The sequence below is a fragment of the Hyperolius riggenbachi genome, chromosome 5 (genome assembly GCF_040937935.1).
Source record: "Hyperolius riggenbachi isolate aHypRig1 chromosome 5, aHypRig1.pri, whole genome shotgun sequence".
In the NCBI taxonomy this organism is placed as follows: Eukaryota; Metazoa; Chordata; class Amphibia; order Anura; family Hyperoliidae; genus Hyperolius; species Hyperolius riggenbachi.
Window position 1 is genome coordinate 113,574,839 of NC_090650.1, and position 22,451 is coordinate 113,597,289.

The following is a 22,451-nucleotide window of genomic DNA, read 5'->3' on the forward strand; positions in this document are numbered from 1 at the left end:
CACACATAGGTGCTGTACATTTACCCACACACTATACACTGTACAAACAGGCTCCACGGCCACACTGAGTTTTCAAATAAAAAAAAAACACCAGTTACAATCTTATTTTATTTTACTTATTTTATTGAGAATTTAAAATATCTACAAAAGGGATTGGCTTGGAAGACAGATAAAAAGGCTTCGCTGGTCCAACAATGATCAGGTGGGCTTTATCCTTAATAGGCAGGCAGGAGATAATACTCGTCGAGCAATAGACCTTATCTCCCTCATGTCTCGTGCGGGCAGGCCTTCTCTGCTTCTCAGTTTGGACGCGGAGAAGGCTTTTGATCGCCTAGCATGGCCCTTCCTCTTCCACGTCCTCCAACACCAAGGCTTTAATGGACCCTTCCTGACCATACTCCAATTCCTCTACTCATCTCCCTCAGCTTGCGTAAAACTCCCTATGGCCTCTCCTATTCCCTTCCAGATCCATAATGGTACCAGGCAGGGATGCCCCCTTTCTCCCCTACTTCTCGCTCTTAGTATTGAACCCCTTGCCAGTGCCATAAGATTAAACGACAATATCTCGGGTGTCCAACTCAACAAGCACGAATTCAAAATCTCTCTATTTGCGGACGATATTTTACTCACTATCACGAACCCCCTCATATCCCTACCTGCTCTGCATAATACCCTGGACACCTATGAATCCTTATCAGGATTTCGTCTGAACCAAGACAAAACTGAAGCTATGCCCATTAAAATTCCAACCGAACTCCTCACTTCCTTAAAACATAATTTTCCCTACAAATGGCAAACCCACTCCTTGAAATACCTAGGCATCCACCTTACACCCACTTACTCTACTCTTTATAAATATAATTTCCCTACTCTAATACAACAAATCCTACAGGACCTTCATAAGTGGACCGCCTACAAGATCTCCTGGATAGGTAGAATATATACTCTAAAAATGAATATACTTCCCAGATTGCTTTACCTTTTTGAAACCCTTCCAATATTGGTTCCCTCCTCTCAGCTGTCCAAACTCCAATCTGCCTTCTCCAAATTTGTTTGGAACCACAAACGACCGAGACTCCGAGCTTCAGTTCTCCTATCCCCCAGAGAACAGGGAGGATTAGGACTACCCCATCTCAGATACTATTACCAAGCAGCTCACCTGCGTCAGCTGAGAGAATGGTCCAAACTCACAGTATATACCAAATGGGGCCTCATTGAGGCAGTCAGTACTCTCCCCACCACCCTAGCCTCTCTAATATGGACAGACTCCCCTCCTAAACTACCCTCAACCCAACACCTACCTACCATAAACTTCACCCTCCAAATTTGGCGATCAACATCTGCCACAGCTGGCTTAAAATCTTCCCCCTCCCCTCTAATGCCAATCCTAGGCAATCCGGCTTTTCGCCCTGGACTATCCAAAGGTTTTATGAATAGATGGCTTGGCCTAAAACTTTTTAATCTACTTGACTGGAAGAACCCACTCACGGGGTCGATTCTGCCTAGTTCTACCCTAGAAGATAGAATTCCCCCTACCCCTATACACACTTTGGAGCATATCCAAATACGACATTTCCTCCAATCTACATTACGGGATTCACCCTCCATACCATCTTTAACTCCCTTTGAACATATATGCGATTCACAGGGATACCAAAAAGGTTTGATTTCGCAGATTTATCACCTGCTACATACTAAATCGGGTCTTTCCACCCCAGATCATCCATATATGTCCAAATGGGCCTCAGCTCTTTCTCAGCCAATTCAAATAGAGGACTGGGAGGAGATCTGGGAGAATGCCAAACACTCTTCAATGTGTATACAAATACGAGAGAATATCTATAAAATTTTATTCAGATGGTATCTCACTCCTGACAGATTATCGAAAATCTTCCCAGATTCCTCCCATCTCTGCTGGAGGGGCTGCAATCAAAAAGGAACTCTAGAACATATTTTTTGGTCCTGTCCCTTGATCTCCCCACTATGGACCGAGGTTCAGCACCTCATCCTAACAAAAGCAGGCGTACTAGTGCCCCTAGACCCTCTCTACATGATCCTGGGTAAACCCCCCCCTGACACTCCAAGACATACCATACGTCTGATCACCCACATTCTAACAGCAACACGCCTGGCAATAGCCACTTACTGGAAAAACATTGCCCCCCCAACACTAACAGATGTCAACCTTAAGATAGAATGGACTAGGGAAATGGAGCAAATGACTGCATCTTTAAGAGGCACCGAATCGCACTTTCACAAGGTTTGGAACCCCTGGAACCTACTTTCCCCTGACCTCATGCCTCCCTAATATCCATTGGGAATTTTAGTTCATCACCCAACTCAACCTCTCTCAACCCCATGGAGGACTCCTGACCCGCCCTATACTAGGCCTCTCATCCCATCATCTCCTACTCCTTAAACCCTTGCACTCACCCTCTTCAATCTCCACTCCACATGTAGGCCACTAGAACTCTCTCCAAGCTCACTCATAGGCCTACACTGATATAGCCATCAATCACTGGTGTAACACGTTTTAGTTTATTTGTATTGATTCTTTGGTTAACAGAATCTGCATGTTCTTGATCGTAGACTATAACTACCTAGCTTTTAATGTTATATACTTGTCACCACATATGCTAGACAAGATCGTCCTGGTACCTCGACTCCGGTCAAGATATCCACACTCTTTAATCCTACTCAAATAGACTCTTGAATTATATGGAGTCCTCTCCCTCCCAATAACTGATTACTGTATGTCTATAATCGAACCAGTGATAATCTATGCTTATGATCTTGTCTACTACTGAAACTTACACTAGCTGTTCGGTGTTGAGTAATGTTCAATCTTTGTATGTTTAAAAACTTTTCAATAAACAAAAGTATAACAAAAAAAAAAAAGGCTTCGCTGGTCACTGGACGTATGATGTCATCAGGGAGCCGGTGTCAGCAAGTAGGTAGGCATGAAGGATCAGCATGCACCAGGCAGATGTAAAGTGGTAAGGTGACGAGGTGAAAGATGAGTGCAGTGCAGGGGAACTGCCACCAGGTCAGGTTTATTTTTTGTGAAGACTGCTGCAAGATCATGTTTATTTTGTGGGGAAACTTCCGACTGAGATCATGTTTATTATGTGGGGAAACTGCTGCCACATCATGTTTATTATGTGGGGGAAACTGTTGCCAGATCATATCTATTATGTGGGGAAACTGCCGCCAGATCATGTTTATTTTTTTATTTTGGGGGGACGACTGCTGCCAGATCATGTTTATTTTTTTGGGGGGGGGAAAACTGCTGCCAGATCATATTTATTTATTTATTTGGGGGGGGGGGGACGGACGGGACTGCTGCCAGATCACGTTTATTTCGGGGGGGGGGGGGGGACTGCTGCCAGATCATATTTATTTATTTATTTGGGGGGGACGGACGGACGGGACTGCTGCCAGATCACGTTTATTTCGGGGGGGGGGGGGGACTGCTGCCAGATCATATTTATTTATTTATTTGGGGGGGGGGGGACGGACGGGACTGCTGCCAGATCACGTTTATTTCGGGGGGGGGGGGGGGGGGACTGCTGCCAGATCATATTTATTTCTTTGGGGTGGGGGGGCTGCCGCCAGATCATGTTTATTTGGGGGGGGGGGACTGCTGCCAGATAATGTTTATTATGTGGGAAACTGCTGCCAGATGTTTATTATGTGGGAAACTGCTGCCAGATCATGTTTTTTTTTTTTGGGGGGGGGGGGTTGCCGCCAGATCATGTTTATTTGGGGGGGGGGGGAACTGCTGTTAGATCATATTTCTTTTTTGGGGGGGGGAGGGGAAACTGCTGCCAGATCATGTTTTGTTTATTATGTGGGGAACTGCTGCCAGATGATTTTTATGATTTTTTCTTTGTGGTGGGGGAGGGGGGGGGACTGGACTGCTGCCAGATCGTTTTGTTTTGTTTTTTAGGGGGAAACTGCTGCCAGATCATGCTAATTTTTTTCTTTCTTTTTGTGGGGGGGGGGGGGGGGGGGACTGCTGCCAGATCATAATTATTTTGGAAGAGGGGGAGATTGCTGCCACATCATATTTATTTCTTTTTTTGGGGGGGGGGGGGGGAGGGGACTGCTGCCAGATCATGTTTATTTTTTTGGGGTGAGGGGGCTTCCACCAGATCATGTTTATTCTGGGGCGCAACTGCTGCCAGATCATGTTTATTATATTAGGAACTGCTCTCAGATCATGTTTATTTTTTGGGGGGAGGGGGAAACTGCTGCCAGATCATGTTTATTTATTTATTTAATTTTTTTGTGGGGGGACTGCTGCTGGATCATGTTTATGTATTTTGGGGGGGGGGGGGGGTGCTGCCAGATCATGTTTATTATATGGGGAAATGCTGCCAGATTGTTTATTTTCTGGGCACTGATCCAGGGGAAGGCGAAAAACCTTTCAAGGCATGAGCCAATAAGCCTTAAAAGGGAAAAATTCCTTCCCGACTCCAGATGGCAGATGGCAGTCAGACGAATCGCTGGATCAGCTCTCCTGGAAATTGGCTAGTAATTCTGATCCTCCACCCCCTTCCTATAGCTATATATTTTAGTATTTTTTTCTGTTTTGGATGTTGTTTTACTTCTTTTCCTTTTGTAGAAAAAACAAAAAACACACACACACACACACACACACACACACCACACCACACAACACACACACAACATACACACAACACACACACACACAAAACACGCAACATACACACAACACACACACCACACAACATACACACAACACACACACCCCAACTTAACAATAGTGTTTTTTTGTGTATTTTTTTTTTCTTTTTTTGTATTTAAACTGCCTGTTTATTTTGTGGGCACTGATCCAGGGGAAGGCGAAAAACCTTTCAAGGCGTGGGCCAATTAGCCTTAAAAGGGGAAAATTCCTTCCCGACTCCAGATGCAAATGGCAGTCAGACGAATCCCTGGATCAGCTCTCCCGGAAATTGCCTAGTAATTCTGATCCTATCGCTCTCCCCCGCCCAACCCCCCCCCCCTTCACACACACACACACACACACACACACACACACACACACACACACACACACACACACACACACACACACACACACACAGTAAATTTTTTTGTGTTTTTCTTTTTTGTATTTTTTTGTATTTTTGGTTTTAATCAAACTCCAACCCCCACCCCCCATTTTTCCCTAACTATAAAAGTATACTTACCTCTGAAGGTATACTTACCACGCCTTAATGATGGTCTGTCTGTAAATCAAACAAGGGACAATAAAGTTAGTGAGAGAACATGGATATTGTATATAATCAGAAGAACTCTACATCTCAGGATAGGCTGTAGTTAGGAATTCTGTCACACAAGCTCTGGGGGCATGTGCCGCCATTATCAGGTGTGACAGCTCAGCATACTAGAATAATCAGGGGTTTCCTGACAGTAAAGGACTCCCCTGGATCAGCCATGTGACAGTGCTGGTCAGCAGCTCTTAGATTGCTGCTGATGGAGAGATGCTGGACTTTATCCGCCATAACTCAGACATCAGTTCTTGGTAAAAGCCATCACACCGCACGGGGGTCCTGGCCTTGGACAGCCACTAGGGGGCAGTGAGTGTCTGCAGAGGGGCTGTATATGGTGCTCCCACCTCCAGGCACATCAGAGACTCTATAAGAGCCAGCTGACAGCACCCTGAGTGGAGAAACACCTGATGGGGAAGACCCTTGACAATTTCTAGTGGTGTGAGGGAAACAAAGTGTAAATCCTCTTTCAGGCTATGCTATACAACATGGTAGTACTAGTCAGCAGTATGACAAGGCATGATCACTTACCTAGGCCGTCCTGGTGGAACTGCAGGTGAAGAAGCCCCTCACCCGTCTCCAAGCCCTGGCGAATCTGAAAAAGAAAGAATAAAGGTTGCGTCACATGAGGGAATAAGGACAAGTGGCAGGAATATGCCCCAGACACAAAGCTAACAACACCAATGACTTTCCGCAGCCTATAAAAAGTACATCAGTCCCCTCAGTGGGTACAGAGCGCAGGATGATGTGTGTACCTGAAATCTCTGCTTTCTTTCTATTCTGCAGGCTGGTGCACTCCTCCATTATGCCCCTGCTCCAGCATTCCCGCGTCTTCATCCGCGCCGGCTGCATCATCTCAGTGATCCGCGGCATATTATGTATTAACATGCACCAGGTCACGGAGGAGAGGCAGCCCTGTGAGGATGAGGGGGGGGAACACACAGAGCCACAGGCTAATGGGGGAGAGGCAGCCCTGTGAGGATGAGGAGGGGAACACACAGAGCCACAGACTAATGGGGGAGAGGCAGCCCTGTGAGGATGAAAAGGGGAACACACAGAGCCACAGACTAATGAGGGAGAGGCAGTCCTGTGAGGATGAGGGAAAAACACAGAGCCACAGACTAATGGGGGAGAGGCAGCCCTGAGAGGATGAAAAGGGGAACACACAGAGCCACAGGCTAATGAGGGAGAGGCAGCCCTGAGAGGATGAGGGAAAACACAGAGCCACAGACTAATGGGGGAGAGGCAGCCCTGTGAGGATGAGGAGGGGAACACACAGAGCCACAGACTAATGGGGGAGAGGCAGCCCTGTGAGGATGAGGAGGGGAACACACAGAGCCACAGACTAATGGGGGAGAGGCAGCCCTGAGAGGATGAGGAGGGGAACACACAGAGCCACAGACTAATGGGGGAGAGGCAGCCCTGTGAGGATGAGGAGGGGAACACACAGAGCCACAGACTAATGGGGGAGAGGCAGCCCTGTGAGGATGAGGAGGGGAACACACAGAGCCACAGACTAATGAGGGAGAGGCAGCCCTGTGAGGATGAGGAGGGGAACACACAGAGCCACAGACTAATGGGGGAGAGGCAGCCCTGAGAGGATGAGGAGGGGAACACACAGAGCCACAGACTAATGGGGGAGAGGCAGCCCTGTGAGGATGAGGAGGGGAACACACAGAGCCACAGACTAATGGGGGAGAGGCAGCCCTGTGAGGATGAGGGGAAAACACAGAGCCACAGACTAATGGGGGAGAGGCAGCCCTGAGAGGATGAAGAGGGGAACACACAGAGCCACAGACTAATGGGGGAGAGGCAGCCCTGTGAGGATGAGGAGGGGAACACACAGAGCCACAGACTAATGAGGGAGAGGCAGCCCTGTGAGGATGAGGGGAAAACACAGAGCCACAGACTAATGGGGGAGAGGCAGCCCTGTGAGGATGAGGAGGGGAACACAGAGCCACAGACTAATGGGGGTATTGTGTCAGCCAGGACAGGCGAGTCGCTACACTGCCAATAACTCTGCAGGGGCCCCGGGACCACATTGCAGTTGGGTAATAAATATAAATATGGTAGCCTCCTTATAACTCTTGCTTCAGATTCCCTTTAAAGGTGAATTTACCCGCATGGGAATTAAAGAACTTTTTTGTGCTTCAGAAGTGATCAGCAGCAATACATGTGAACTTATAAGTTTAGAATCTATCTCTGGTTATAATTCAGGCTAATACCTGCTAGAGAGCTGATTAGACAGACAGATACCATGACTTAGAGTTGCAGGGCTAATACAATCAGCCAGAGGAACAATAGACTCTGCCTGTGAGAACTAACTTACAAGTAATGTAAGTGGACAGTAAAGGTAACCATAAATATGGCGTTGTTGGGCAGATTCGACCAAGAGAAAATCTCTCTCTAATCGAATCTGATCGGAGAGAGATCTGTCAGCTGTACATACACCACAGGCCGATTACCGATCAATTTCAACATGAAATCTCTTGGGAATCGGCTGAGCCCGCCACATCCTCCGCCTCGCCGCTGTGTGTGTATGTATGTGAATTTATACATTACCTGTCCTGTGACCCTGTGGTCGTCTGTCTGCCGCCTCTCTTCAATTATCCGCATATACGCTGCTGGTGTGTGACGTCACACACCGGCGTGCTATGCGCTGGCAGCGTGTATGCGGGTAATTGCAGAGCGGCAGAAGATGGACGGCCACCATGACACAGGACAGGTAATGTATAAATGCACATTACAGCACATTTACATATTACACACACTTGTACACATTCCAGGAACAACGCCAGGGGTTTCCTCGCTTGTCCTGATATCGCTGCCGGTTACCACTGGGACCCGATTGAGCAAGTCGGCCCTACATCTTGCAGCATGTCCAATCGACTAATGCAACGAATTTTGGCACGAAATTTATCGCATTGTCGGTTTGGCATGCAATTGGCGGCACCGATTTTCATCTGATTTTGATTATAATAATCAAATCGGATGGTTAATCGTCCACCAAGTCGCCTAATGTATGGTCATCTTTAGACAGGATAGCTTTTCAGGGACACATAAAGCAGATTTCAGTGATCTTTGGAAGCAATTTAAATGCTAAGGAAAATATTTGAAAATGAACTGCAGTAACTAAAGTTGGGGAACATTTTTATTGAATTCTTTACATAGTTCTTTAAATTAGGATGGAAAAAGCCCCCATATCCATTAAATGTGACTTGTCACCCTTCTTACAGGTTTCATCTAGACAGCTAAAAAACACCCCATGGCAAGTATGTAAAGTATAGTAGAATAGTAGAAATAACTACCCCCACCACAACCACCACTATCACCCCACCACACAATCAGATCAAACTCTTCCTGTACTGTTCCTGATCATTCCAGTCGGGAATAGCATGCAGGAGGAGGAGCTTATCACACCCCATTTGCATAGTGGTAGTGCCTTCAGCAGAGGTCACCCACTGTGGACCGACTCTCCACACTGATCAGTAGTGGTCAGTGTTGCTCTTTGACATGCACTTTGCTATAGGAGCCACACTGGGTACTGTACAGAAGCAGACTGGGAAGGTAGAACTGAGGTGGGGGTGATATGATGGATGGGCAGTCATAAGCCATAGATTAAAATCTGATCTATCAGGAAGTGACATCACAAGGAGGGAGCCTATAGGAAGCACTACAGATGGCCACACCTATAGACAGGTTGCAGGACAACTTACCTTGCTCTCAGAGTCCTCCGAGGAGCTGGTGCTGGCTCTGCCGGTGGGGCCTCCGGTGGTGATCCCTCTGCTGGGCCTGGAGTGGGTGGCCTGTAAAAGGAAAACAGAGGTAAGTATAAGAAGGCTGTGGAAATCTTCAATGGATATAATACAATTCTTATCCTGTATAACCGGCTGGTGGGCAGATCCCATACATGGACAACAAATGGTCAATAACATGCCAATTATTCTTACATGCAAATTTAAAGGAATACTTAAGTCACGTAAAAAAAATGACTTTTACTGACCTGGGGCTCCCCTCAGCCCCCTGCAGCTGAACGGTGCTCTCGGCGTGTCCCTCCGATGCGCCTGGTCTCGCCGGCGGCCACTTCCGGTTTGGCCGTCACCGGCCGACAGGCTGTGAACGCGGCTGATTATCTGCGTCACCGGACGCAATAGCATTATAGAGGGCGCTATTGCGTCTGGGGACGCGGATAATCAGCCGTGTTCACAGCCTGCAGGGGGCTGAGGGGAGCCCCAGGTGAGTAAAAGTAATTTTTTTTACGTGACTTAAGTATTCCTTTAATATATAAATTGTACGCTGCTTGGAATTGGGCCAATCAAAAACGACAGGAAGAACATTTGATTTACCCGGTTCCAAGTTGAAAATTTGCATGAAATTTGCATGCAAGCCGGAATTATATGCATTTCACTAATATCTTGTGATTGGCTCCCACTGTTAACCATCAAAGTCCATAATCATTAGTAGCAAGTATTGGAGAATTACTTACCGGTCCACTGCAGCTGGTGGTGGTGGCTGGATGTCCTCTGCAGCTGGTGGTGGTGGCTGGATGTCCTCTGCAGCTGGTGGTGGTGGCTGGACGAAGCTGCAGAAAAGTGAAAGAGAACTATGAGTTTCACAGTAAATACTTTGTAGGGCTAAGGAAGGAAGAAATAGCTTGTAATATGTTTATTCTCAAGAAACAGCAAGAAGATACATATACGTAAAGACTCCTGCAAGTGCTTACGGTTCAGCGCTTCCATTGACTTGTTTGGCTAATAAAGTACTTACATTGGATCCTCGGTGTAATCGTCTCGGATCCTGCAAAAAATGATAAGAAATAGCAGGATTTAATATTTTTATTGTTTATTGGATTTTTATAGCGCCAACATATAACGCTGTGCTGATGCTATGTCACCTCCTTCCTCTAGTGCAAGGAGCTATAGACCCTCCGGACCACCCCCACCAGTGCTTTCCCCGATCACCCATGTCCCCCTCCAGCACCCAGGAAATAATGAGCTGCTGGGGGAGGGGGGGGGATGATTGGGGAAAAGTATTGGAAAGGCTTAACAGAGGCACTTTTTTCTAATGCATTTCTGCAGTAAGGTAAAGACTGAATTGCTGTACTGTGAATACTAATGTTCACCACTAGAGGGGCCTGCGGAGACTGCTTTCAGTCATGGAAGACCCCAATATAACACCTAGGCAAGGGTGTAGCAATAGTCATAGCAGCTGCTATGCGGCCCTGGAGCAGAGGGGGCCCAGATGGTACTTGATGTATTCACCAACATTCTTGTGTTCCTTTACCCTGTGATTTTATCTAAGTGCCCATGGACTATATGCAGTGCAGATCACATGAGAATGCAAATCTCCCAGTTACCTCATATCCATAGGGGAGAGGTAGGTGGTCATATCCATAGGGGAGAGGTAGGTGGTCATATCCATAGGGGAGAGGTAGGTGGTCATATCCATAGGGGAGAGGTAGGTGGTCATATCCATAGGGGAGAGGTAGGTGGTCATATCCATTGGGGAGAGGTAGGTGGCATTTCCCAAGAATGCCTACATTTTATGACCCCATGAATGTTTTGCTATGGGGCCCCATAATGTCTAGCTACTCTACTGCACCTAGCCATTCCTTACCTAAATACCTCCTTGTATCACTGAGGGCCCAAAGGAAAGAGGTGTGTCTGCTATCCACAGTGCTAATGGGGGAAATAGTGGAGCTGCTTGTGTATTGCTGTGTATTGTGTATATGGTAATACTCACCTCTTCACCACTTTCCTCCAGGCGTCTTCCTCATCATCCCTATTAAAGGAAACAAATGCAAAATGAGGTTACAATCATTATACAGCAATCTAATGCAGGTCAAACTATAAGATTCAGGTAATACTCACGTGAGGGGGGGCACCGGGTGCATCTCCATGCCGAATATGATGTCGGCAGCCACGGCGGTGATGATCCTAGGAAATAAGACAGAGGGCGAGGCGTTACTTTGGCTGTTATTGCTGATTAAACTCAAAGGTAATACTTACACAGCAACTCGAGAATGGAAAGAAGTCCGGATAAGCGGCTGGTGGCTGGAATGTAATACATGTAATGGAGACACGTGATTACAGGGCCAGTTTATAGCATGGCAGATGTTATAGAGAATTAGTAGTGGGTCTCTTTTTACACCATCCCTGTATATCTCCATGGCTATACAATGTCCTGTAGAACAGGTAGGTGATCAGCTCTCTGGTACATTTTATAGACAACAGTGTGTCCATTGTCTATAAAATGTACCAGAGAGCTGATTGGTCAGTGGTAATACTTACCCCCACACGTTCTCGGGTGTCGGGTTCTGCATGTCTTCGTACGATCTGCAGGGAATAAAGCAGACATGATCTCAGCATACAAGTAAAAGACAACCAAATGCATCTACAAGTATTGCCTGTGTGTGTCCCACCCATCTGACTGCACACGTATCTGACAACCAACTCCTATTGTGACACCACCCCCTCCCTTTAGATTGCAAGCCTTTGGCAGGGCCCTCCCTCTTTGTGTATTCAGTGGCATAGCTGAGGAGCTGTGGGCCCCGATGCAAGTTTTACATTGGGGCCCCGTAAGCACTCTATACATAACAAATGAGACGGCGCACCAAAACCTGCCAATGACAACCACAGTGTCAGAGGAGCAAGAATGGGATAGGGAATAGTGTGCAAATGATTACCACTATTCAAAGTATCTATAAAAGTAATTATTATGAGCACAGGGCCAACAAAGAGCTAATACCGTATTTGAGGGAGGGCCCTTCGGGTGGTCGCAACCTCTGCAACTCCTGTTGTGATGCCCCTGTGTGTATCCTATCTGATCGTTTGTTCTGCTCATCGATTAACATGAATCTGCATTACTTGGACTACTACTCTAGTGCCTGATCTGGCATTGTGTGTCTTATTGCTTATTCCCTGTATTGTGTTGTCTGTAAGCCCTATTATCAATGTCTGTAACCTAATTTATTGTACAGCGATGCGTAATATGTTGGTGCTATTTAAATCCAATAAATAACAATAATTAAATACTTACGGCATCGGTCCATGGTCTCTGGTCAGGCGGGTCTGCACGATGGCCAGGCCAAACCTAAGGAATACAGGAGACAGAATGATTACATGAGCCATCATATTATCATAACACATCTGTATATAGCCAGATCTGAGCAATATTAGTGACCTCTGCCTCATCCTGTAATGAAGTGATGTGTGATGAAGAAGAATTAGTGCCCTGCTATTCCCCCAATAAATCATTAATAAATGGAATCGCACCGCAAACGCGGCAAAATGCATCCAATCCTGCATTGTGATTCCATGGTGAATGGAAAGCATGGATGAAAACATCAGATAACGCAGACTATGTACTTTCTGATATGCTTGCGGATCACATTGCGTTCCCGCAGCTAAAACGCACCTAATGTATGTCAATGGTGATGCAGTGGTTTAACTTTGTATTGTGTTTTCTATGCATTTCTTTATGCGTTTTTTTTTTTTTTTTTAAAAAACAAGTTGTAAGTATTTCAGCTTCCTGTTGACTTCCTAGTAATTAGCATAAAACGCATACAAAACACACAAAAACGCAAATGCTATTTTTATGTGTGAAACGCATATGTATAAAAATCGTAAGCTAAGTGCAAAAAAAGCATGTGCGAAATGCAAACGCACTCAAAACGCACAAATGCATATGCCGCAAAACGCAACCTTTCATGGAACGCCTAGTGTGCTCCCAGCCTGATGCTTCCTAGATCCTCTTAGGGTGGGAACACACTAGGCAGTGCGGGAAAGTTAGCGTTTTGCTGCATACCCATTTGTGCTTTTTCTTGCGTTTTGAGCGTGTTTGCGTTTTTGCTCTGCACATGCGGTTTCTTGCATTTTGCGTGTGTTTTAATGCGTTTGCAGTTTGCATATATAAATCACACATGTGTTTTGTATGCGTTTTTGATATGCATTTTATAGTAATCACTAGGAAGCCAGCAGGAAGCGTAAACAAATCACCCAACTTGGTTTAAAAAAGAAAAAATTAAAAAAACGCACTAAAACACAATACCTCTGCGTCACCATTGACATTCATTATGTACGTTTTAGATGCCTTTTGGAAGAAATATGCAGCAAGTACTGCATTTTAAAATACGCACATTGAAGAATGTAAACATATGCGTTTTTCCATGCGGTTCATTGACTTACATTATGTGCGATTTCCGCAACGCTAGCGTTTCTGCATAGAGTGTTCCTAGGCCACTAATGATACAATTTGCTGAATGATCATTTACAAACAATTCTTCTTATGAACGATCGGAAATGATCACTTGGGACCACTAATGGATGAATATCTCCTAACCAATCCGATCAGATTAATGAACTGGATCCAAATTTTGGATCAATCCTGTCAATGTGATCGGACTGGTTAAGAGATCTATGTTCATCAGTGGTCCCAAACGATCATTTCCAATCATTAAGAAGAATCGTTTGTAAAAGATCATTCAGCAAATTGTATCATTAGCGGCCACCTTCCCAGTATTGCCTGTTAATCCTGGGTGGGTGTGCGCGTGCGTGTGCGTGTATGTGTATGCGTGCATGAGTGCGTGTTTATGTGTGTGTATGTGTGTGCGTGTGTGTGAGTGCATGTGTGTGTGTATCACTAAACAATCTAAGGCTCCCTGCACACTGTAAATCCGTTTTTAGATTCTGATTCCGATTTTTAATTCCGATTTCCCTGAATACATTCAACAGAAAACCGGATCAAAAAACGCAGCATGCAGTAAAGATTAAAAATCTGAATCAGAGGTAAAAACCGATTAAAAAGCGGAATCTGAATCTTCCGATTTTTAATCGTTTTTTTACCTCCGATTCTGACTCTGATTTTTAATCTTTACTGCATGCCGCGTTTTTTTATCCGTTTTTCTGTTGAATGTATTCAGGGAAAATCAGAATTGAAAATCGAAAACGGAATCAGAATCAGAAAATGGATTTGCAGTGTGCAGGGAGCCTTATGCTGGGCATACACAGTTAGTTTTTGCGCCGGTATCGAGCCAGCGTCTCCGCTCGTCCACGCAGATTGATTCCCGCTCGTCCCCACGGGCGCTGCTAATCAGACGCTCATTTCTTCCCATTGTTCTCCCCATCGGTATCAAGCGCAGTATCGATCCGGCGGGGGTATCGGACAGGTTGGATCTTATCAATCAAGGCCATCAGCGGCTCGATTGATAAGAATTATCTGACCGTGTATGCCCAGCATTAGTGGTGTTCACCAGACTAGTCACTTCATATGTTCACCTTCCCACAATAACATTACACATACAATAAAAACATTTTATAAACAATAAGTGAATAGATGCGATACTCACTCCGGACGTGGCTCGAGCAGGATGTCCCTGATGAAGAGGGCAGAAGCAAGACGAGTAGCAAGATAGCTAAGAGATGAAAGAGAGAATAATGAGTTATCTTTGCTTGAAATTGGACATGTTTTAAACATCTACAACAGCAATCCTTCCACCTTCTGAACAATACGGGAACGCAAGTCAGTGAAGGCGAGAAAACTGCTATCAGTAGTCTATGATAATGTGACAGCTGCTAAGCTTATTTCTTCAAACAATACTCCCTGTGGGTCTAACCCCTATTCTTATGGCTATATAAAAGGGGACCCCGCACCTCTTCCTGTCCAGCACTGCACCTGTCCTCAGGGGTATGGGAGCAGGCATTGCTGGAATTCTAAGGAAAGGCTTGTTTTCTGGCTATAATGCTCATCACCTGCATAGGTCACTAGGGGTATAATCTGGTAAAAGGAGGTTAGGATTATGAATCCCGGATGTCACCCACCCAATATGACACTAAGGATTCCCAAAATCCTGATGGGCAGGAGTCAGTGATTTATCAGAAAGAGACTTATTCCCCGAGTGTAAGAGGATATATCTGGTAACCCACATTTAAGTGGGCTTCAAGATTCAGCCATAAGTCTCACCCACCCTCTCCTTTTTTGATCTATTTTACTGTCACCGCCATTTTCTTATACAGAGGTCATATAAAGGTCCTTTTCCTCAACACAAGGGGCTTTACAGAGGAGGCAGAAAAGCCCTCCTACATGCAAAGTACCCCCAGTGCTAAAATGCCTACAGCCTCGTCTGGTAGAGGAAGGGCCTGCACCAGTGGCGTAGCTAACGAGCTATGGGCTCCAGTGCAAGTTTTACATAGGGCCCCCCAAGCACTCTAAACATAACAATTGATACGGGGCACCAAAACCTGCCAAGGAAATCACTGTGTCAGACAGAGGTGCAAGGAGGGGATGGGGAACAGCTTGTTAATGATTATTATCATTTATAAAAGTGATCATTACAAGCACAGGACCAATAAAGAGCTAATGCTGGGCATACACGGGAGAAACTCTCCTTATCAATCAAGCCACTGATGGCTCGATTGATAATATCCGACAGGTCCGATGACCAGCCAGATTGATTCCCCGCTCGATCCCCGGCGGGGGAATCGAGCGGCTGATAAGGAGCGTCGGCGGGGACGAGCGGTAATCGATCCGTGCGCATGAGCGGGGACCCGGCGGAGGTCAATCCGGCGGCTAATCGGTCACCGGATCGACCCGTGTATGCCTAGCATAATGCTGCTGTTGGGTGCCGGTCCTATGGGGCCCCTCTGGCTCAAGAGCCCTGGTGCGGTCAAGACCTTTGCAACCCCTATTGCTACGCCACTGGGCTGCAAACTCACTGACCTTCCCTTCTTGGCAACCCACCTTAGTTTTTTGATTAAAAATCTAAATGTACACAGAGGTGCACAGTACATCTGTTTATACTATAAGTGAATATAAACAGGTAAAACTCGAAAAATGTGATATATCATGCAAAAGTCCATTCATTTCAGTCATTCAACTTAAAAGGTGAAACTGATACATGAAATAAGAACCCATTGCAGGTCTTTTGGATTAATTAGCTGATTAGAGTCTGACGTTTTGAGCCTAGAATATGGAACATTTTCACAATATTTTAATCGTCTGAGATTTAGATTTTGGGGTTTTCATAAACTGTAAGCCATAATCATCAAAATGATAACAAATAAAGGCTTGAAATAGCTCACTTTGCATATAATGGGTCTATTTCAGATATTAGTTTAACCTTTTAAGTTGAATTACTGACATAAATTAACTTTTGAACGATATTCTAATTTTTCGAGTTGCACCTGTAGGCTTTGTAGACAAAGGAAAAATGACTTACAGTTCGTCTCTTCCGAGGGCTGAAAATAAAAGAGAGACTATTAGTAAGATTGTCCAAAAATATCAGGCACAGAATATAGGTACCCAATATAGGTAGCCAGATGTGGCTCCAGTATTATGTAGCCATACTCCAATTGTAGCTCTGCCATTACCGTTGCTGGTCCGGTGTGTGTACAAATGTTCATACTTACAGTCAAGATACCCGCCATTTTCAAAATCAGACTGAAAAGAGAAAAGCGGAAAGGCACAAATTAGTATTTCATGTTATTACATTATATTCAACAACAACAACAACAACTTCCATCCATTCCTCACATGCCATGTCGGGTGTACTTACTGAGTCACTGTCTGAAAACTCACGGTCCTCACTGTAATGAGAGAAACAAAAACTGTGTCAGATACAGGAAGAGTAAAGTAACACAAATAATACTAGGGAGCCTCTGTGGCCCTCCATCACCCCCCTCCCCAGACAGTATTAGGTAGGTTCTGTGGTCTCTTGTTACATCCCTCCTCCCAGGTAGCAGCATTAGGTAGCCTTTGTGACCCCCATCCATCACCCCCACCCCATACAGTAGTATTAGGTAGCACTTGTGCCCCCTTATCATTCCCAAATTATAGAATTAGGAAGCTTTTGAGTCCACTCACTCAGATAGTAGTATTAAGTCATTTTTGGGTGCACACTTAATGCCCAGATAGTTTAGTATTAGGTGACCTTTTTACGCCCCCTCGCCTCCATAGTAGTATTTGGTATCCCTTGTACACCCCCCTTCATAGTAGTTTTAGGTATCCTTTCAGCTCCCCATGGAAGTATTATGTAGACTTTGTACACCCTCAATAGTAGTATTAGGTAGCCTTTGTACACCCCTTATAGTATAGTCTTTGTGAACCCCCATAGTAGTATTAGACAGACTTCATGCACCTCTCTGTAGTATTAGACATACTTCATGCACCTCCACAGTAGTATTAGGTAGTCTTTGTGCACCCCCACGGTAGTATTTGGTAGCCTTCATGCACCCCCCCCCCCCATAGTAGTATTATGTAGTCTTTGTGCACCGCCCATTGTAGTATTAGGTAGCCTTTGTGCACCCCCCAGAGTAGTATTAGGTAGTCTTTGTGCATCCCCCATAGTAGTATTAGGTAGCCTTTGTGCACCCCCCAGAGTAGTATTAGGTAGTCTTTGTGCACCCCCCATAATAGTATTAGGTAGTCTTTGTGCACCCCCCATAGTAGTATTAGGTAGTCTTTCTGCACCCCCTATAGTAGTATTAGGTAGTCTTTGTGCACCACCCATAGTAGTATTAGGTAGCCTTTGCGCACCCCCCATAGTAGAATTAGGTAGTCTTTCTGCACCCCCCATGGTTATACTCACATGTCCATATCAAGGTCTATAAGAGAAAAAAAAACAGGAAAGTAAATTCACCGGCTCCTGCCGCTCTATATGGACATCAATCTATTACCTCTATATAAAGACACTATTGGAGAGATGCTGCACATGTATGGATATACTTATGCTAGGCATAGACGGTTCGTTTATGTGCTGCTATCGAGCCAGCGTCTCGATGCCGGCGCATCTCCGCTCGTCCGCACGTCCGCGTGTGCACGCGGATCGAATCCCGCTCGTCCCCGTGGGCACTTCCTCATCAGCGTTTCGTTTCTACCACTGTCCACCCGCGGGGATCGAGCGAGGTATCGACCCGCTGCGGTGATCGGACAGGTTGAATATTATCAATCGAGCCATCATCAGCGGCTCGATTGATAATATAAAACGAACCATCTATGCCCAGCATTACACAATTTGCAGGCTAGTGTCCGTCAGATCCATTGTTTGGATTGGATCCTCACTATATAAGAAAGAAAGCAAGATGTTATTAGCTATTGCTAATGTTACAGGAGGGTTACTGAACAGCATATGGATATACTCACGACATGGATGGAAGGCTCAAAGTCTTTGGGTCCTCAAAATCAGACATAATTCTGTAGAGAATAGAACAAAAGAAACATTAAGATCACATGGTCTGTGTGACGTCACATCAGCCATAGTGATGCAATAACATTTTCCAATACACAATAAAACACAGGTAAAAATAAATCAGGCCTCAGTGGCAGACTGGGTAATATAGTACGATAACACTCCTTGTACACAATAATAATAATAACAGTAATACAAGAAAAAAAAGGTCAGAAAAGGGGTCTCAGTCCCCTGTGATTGGCAGGACTAGCTGGAGATGTGTGGTCACTATAGAGAATTAGCCTTCACATGTTACTTAACCCCCTAGTGTTTTTTCCAAGTGTTGCTCGGGGTTAATTTTCAGTTCATAAAATGGAGAACCCTAAGCCACACTCAGAGACGCAGCCCGGAAGGGTATATGCAAAGAGGGCATCAGGATCCGGCCACATGTAGCCCATCTTTTTTTACTGGAGGAAGCACTCTCTGGCTACCTATAGAAGGGGCCACTCTGGTTACCTATACTGGGGGGAGCACGCTCTAGTTACCTATACTAGGGGGAGCACTCTGTGGGTACCTATACTGGGGGGAGCACTCTCTGGCTAGCTATACTGGGGGAGAACTCTCTAGTTACCTATACTGGGGGGAGCGGACACTCTCTGGGTACCTATACTGGGGGAGTACTCTCTGGCTAGCTATACTGGGGGGGGGGAGCACTCTCTGGCTCCCTATACTGGGGGAGAACTCTCTGGCTAGCTATACTGGGGGAGCACTCTCTGGCTACCTATACTGGGGGGAGCACTCTCTGGCTACCTATACTGGGGGGGAGCACTCTCTGGCTACCTATACTGGGGGGGAGCACTCTCTGGCTACCTATACTGGGGGGGGGAGCACTCTCTGGCTACCTATACTGGGGGGGAGCACTCTCTGGGTAGCTATACTGGGGGAGCACTCTCTGACTAGCTATACTGGGAGGAGCACTCTCTGGCTACCTATACTGGGGGAGCACTCTCTCCGGCTACCTACAGAAGGGGGCCACTCTGGTTACCTATACTGGGGGGAGCATTTTCTGGCTACCTATACTAACTGCAGTGCTGGAGACAGGGAGGTGAGTGATTGCAGAACTGCTGCAGATCTCCCTGGCAGCATGGTTTTTTCCAGGTTTTAGGGTCTGATAGGGTGCAAAAAAAAATTGCACCAATTTTAGACCCTAAAATCCGGAAAGAATCATAACGCCAATGGGGTTAATATGCATAAGAAATAAAATAACTCCTGAGGGGAAAAAACCCAAAGGATGTCTAGTTTGTGACCATTTCAAGTAGGAAAGAAAACAGAAGATGTCTGGCACTGTAGCTTTAATGTGTGACAGCAGGTGTACAGTTGATTGGCAAGCAAACACACAAGGACAATGTCCGTGAAGATGATAATACTTATCGTGCTCTGCTGAAGGTGGAGAGGCGACTGTGGGCGCCAGTGGGTGCACGGCCTTACAGGTGGCAATAGGAAAAAGTTGCTCCTTAAGCTCGAATCAAAGTGGATTCTTAAGACAGATGCCATGGGCCCTCTTGGTCTTAACGACCACTTGGACCTAGCATGCTTCCTTGACCCTTGAGATCTCCTTTCTGTATGTTGGTCTTTTCTCTGTCCTCTGATTTATCCCCTTTTCCCCCCCTTTATTCGCCACTATGACCGTCCTTTTTATTCACATATTTAATTTCTAATCTTAATAATTTTTCAATATTTATATATTTGTATTAGTCCATTTTTACTATGTCTATCTATTTGTCGGTCTGTGTGGCGAATGGATGGGTGTAATGCACCCTTCTTAGGTCTCTATCTCTATGGAGTGGTCTCCTTGTCCTATGTTTCCTCCCACCTCTCTCTTCTGTAGGAGCCTCTGTATCTAGGACTCGTGTCCCGCCTCACTGTTTTCCCACCCCTATTTCCCTCACTTTCACTTCCCTCATCCCTTTTTTTCCCCCCCCCTTCCTGCCCACCCTTGGCATGGGGCGTTCCATGGCTGTATCTAGTACGTGGCATTACACATTTGTTGCATTATTCCTTCCACTAGAACTAGCGAACCTAGCTTGGGAATATGGATAATCTATCCCTTCCCTAATGTGGATGGCATAGGGGTTTTGTTTATCGTTTGCTGCTAGGTAACGCTGCAGTGCGTTCTCGCACCCGCCCCTTTCTCCGTTTATTGGCCGGCGGCGTGATTCGCCGCTTGCCATTACGGGTTGGGGCGGACCAGGTTGCCAGGGCGACTTGTTCAAGCCCCTCGCGCACGCCTCATCTGTACGCAGTTACGCGCCTGCGCCTCCGATTGGTGGTACGCGGGCGCGCCGCCCACGATGACGCGCATTGGTCGGCCAATGGTGCTGCCCCACGTCACTTCCTACAGGCGGGCGGGACCCTCACGGAAGCAGGCGATTTAATGGCCGCTTCCCTTCAGCACATTGTGCACGAAAAGCCTCCGAAGAAGCAAGGCTCACCCCATTGTGAAACGGCTGTAAGGCCGTGCACCCACTGGCGCCCACAGTCGCCTCTCCACCTTCAGCAGAGCACGATAAGTATTATCATCTTCACGGACATTGTCCTTGTGTGTTTGCTTGCCAATCAACTGTACACCTGCTGTCACACATTAAAGCTACAGTGCCAGACATCTTCTGTTTTCTTTCCTACTTGAAATGGTCACAATGCTTGAACTATTCATGTCGTGAGCACGTAGCTTCTGCTGAAGTTTTGCACACTGCCTTTCAGTGATCTGTCCCATCTGTAATTTACTGAGTGCCTACCTACCTTCTTCAAAGCTTGCCTATTGAACTGTTCCTTCCCTAAGGTATTGAGCACCAGTTATGTCTAATTTAGACGAAGATCTTTCTCGAGAGGAGTCTGATTCAACAGATGAGGCTGTTAAAGTGCAAGGTGATAACGTCACCGCGGGGAGGTCGGACCTGTCTGGTTTTTTCACTTATACCAGTGGTCCCAATTGTTCCAATTCCACTGTGGGCGCCAAGGTGCTGGAGCAAAACCTGGAGAGGCTCTGTGAGAGAGAGGTGGGAGTATTCTGGACGGTGACCACTCTTGAGAAGTATAAGGGAGAGGACTTGGTGGCCAGAGGCTTCAGGAGATATCAAGAGCCTTCTGAGTACAGACAAGATCCCAAATTTCTTGAAACTTGGAAGCAGGAGTTCTTGGAACATTCTGCACGTCTGCAAAATATAGTACTTGACAGAAGCAAAGTGGAGTTGGGTTTAATTACATCTGCAATAACTGAGAGCAAGCTGGAGTATAAAAAGTTGGTTTCTGAGAACTCTTATAAAGCCACGCTTGATAAAATCGATAAAAAACTAGTACCTTTGCAGGACAATATCAAAGGACGGAAGTTGAAGAAGTATTTGCGTGACAGGGAGGACTATAAATTCGGTAGGATCTTTACTTGGGGGACCTTTGTGAACCCGGGGCCGAGAGGAAAACCCCGTCCTCCTAGGAAGCCCAAGGGCTACTGGACAACAGAATCTGAGTCCAGTGGAGAGGATCTCCCCAACACGACACCAAGATCTAAACCACGCAAACCCCAAAAACCGTCCCAACTTAATAAACATAAAAAAACCCCGATAGAAGAACAGCAGGTCCCTTTAGAAAGAGAATCCGGCGAGGAAGAGGAAAGAGCAGAAGGAAAGCAAGTTTCCTGGGAGGACAAAAAGAGAAAGAGCAAAAAGAGGAAGACGAGACAGTAACAATGCCCACCAACAACAAAACGAACTTGGTTAATCTGACCTCTGAGTTGTTACCAGAAGGAGTGGAAGACCTCTTGAATAAGGGCCTGAACTTTTCCTTGTCCACACAATTTGACTACCCCAACTTTAAAGAAGATCTCTATAGAGGAGTTAGGAAGCTGAATATTAAACACCACTTTGAGAAAAAGAGACTGGAAGTTCCTAACGTAGATAGCAATACTCAGCCGGCAGGGAAACCAACAATAGGAGCCC

General features: G+C 45.9%; 1 protein-coding gene and 1 long non-coding RNA gene across 2 annotated transcripts; both read right to left on the minus strand.

Moving 5' to 3' along the window:
* Positions 1–5,828: 5,828 nt before the first annotated feature.
* LOC137519325 (uncharacterized) lies at positions 5,829–11,340 on the minus strand. The gene is made up of 6 exons (XM_068238276.1): positions 11,168–11,340; positions 11,040–11,078; positions 10,065–10,094; positions 9,784–9,879; positions 9,014–9,103; positions 5,829–5,892 (listed from the first exon to the last, which is right to left on the minus strand). The coding sequence occupies exons 1-6, from the start codon at positions 11,194–11,196 to the stop codon at positions 5,829–5,831; spliced, it is 348 nt and encodes a 115-aa protein (XP_068094377.1). The 5' UTR covers positions 11,197–11,340.
* A 228-nt stretch (positions 11,341–11,568) lies between these two features.
* On the minus strand, positions 11,569–16,685 carry LOC137519715 (uncharacterized). Its single transcript, XR_011021092.1, has 4 exons — positions 16,513–16,685; positions 14,644–14,709; positions 12,336–12,389; positions 11,569–11,632 (listed from the first exon to the last, which is right to left on the minus strand). It is a non-coding gene; the product is annotated as an uncharacterized lncRNA (long non-coding RNA).
* Positions 16,686–22,451: the final 5,766 nt, after the last annotated feature.

Coding starts and splice junctions, on each gene's coding strand:
- LOC137519325 (XM_068238276.1), bottom strand. CDS start 11,196: ATGGAGATGCACCCGGTGCCCCCCCTCAC. Junction 9,104..9,783: donor CCACCAGCTGCAGTGGACCG/GTAAGTAATTCT, acceptor TTCCTTTTACAG/GCCACCCACTCCAGGCCCAG. Junction 5,893..9,013: donor CGGAGGACTCTGAGAGCAAG/GTAAGTTGTCCT, acceptor TTTCTTTTTCAG/ATTCGCCAGGGCTTGGAGAC.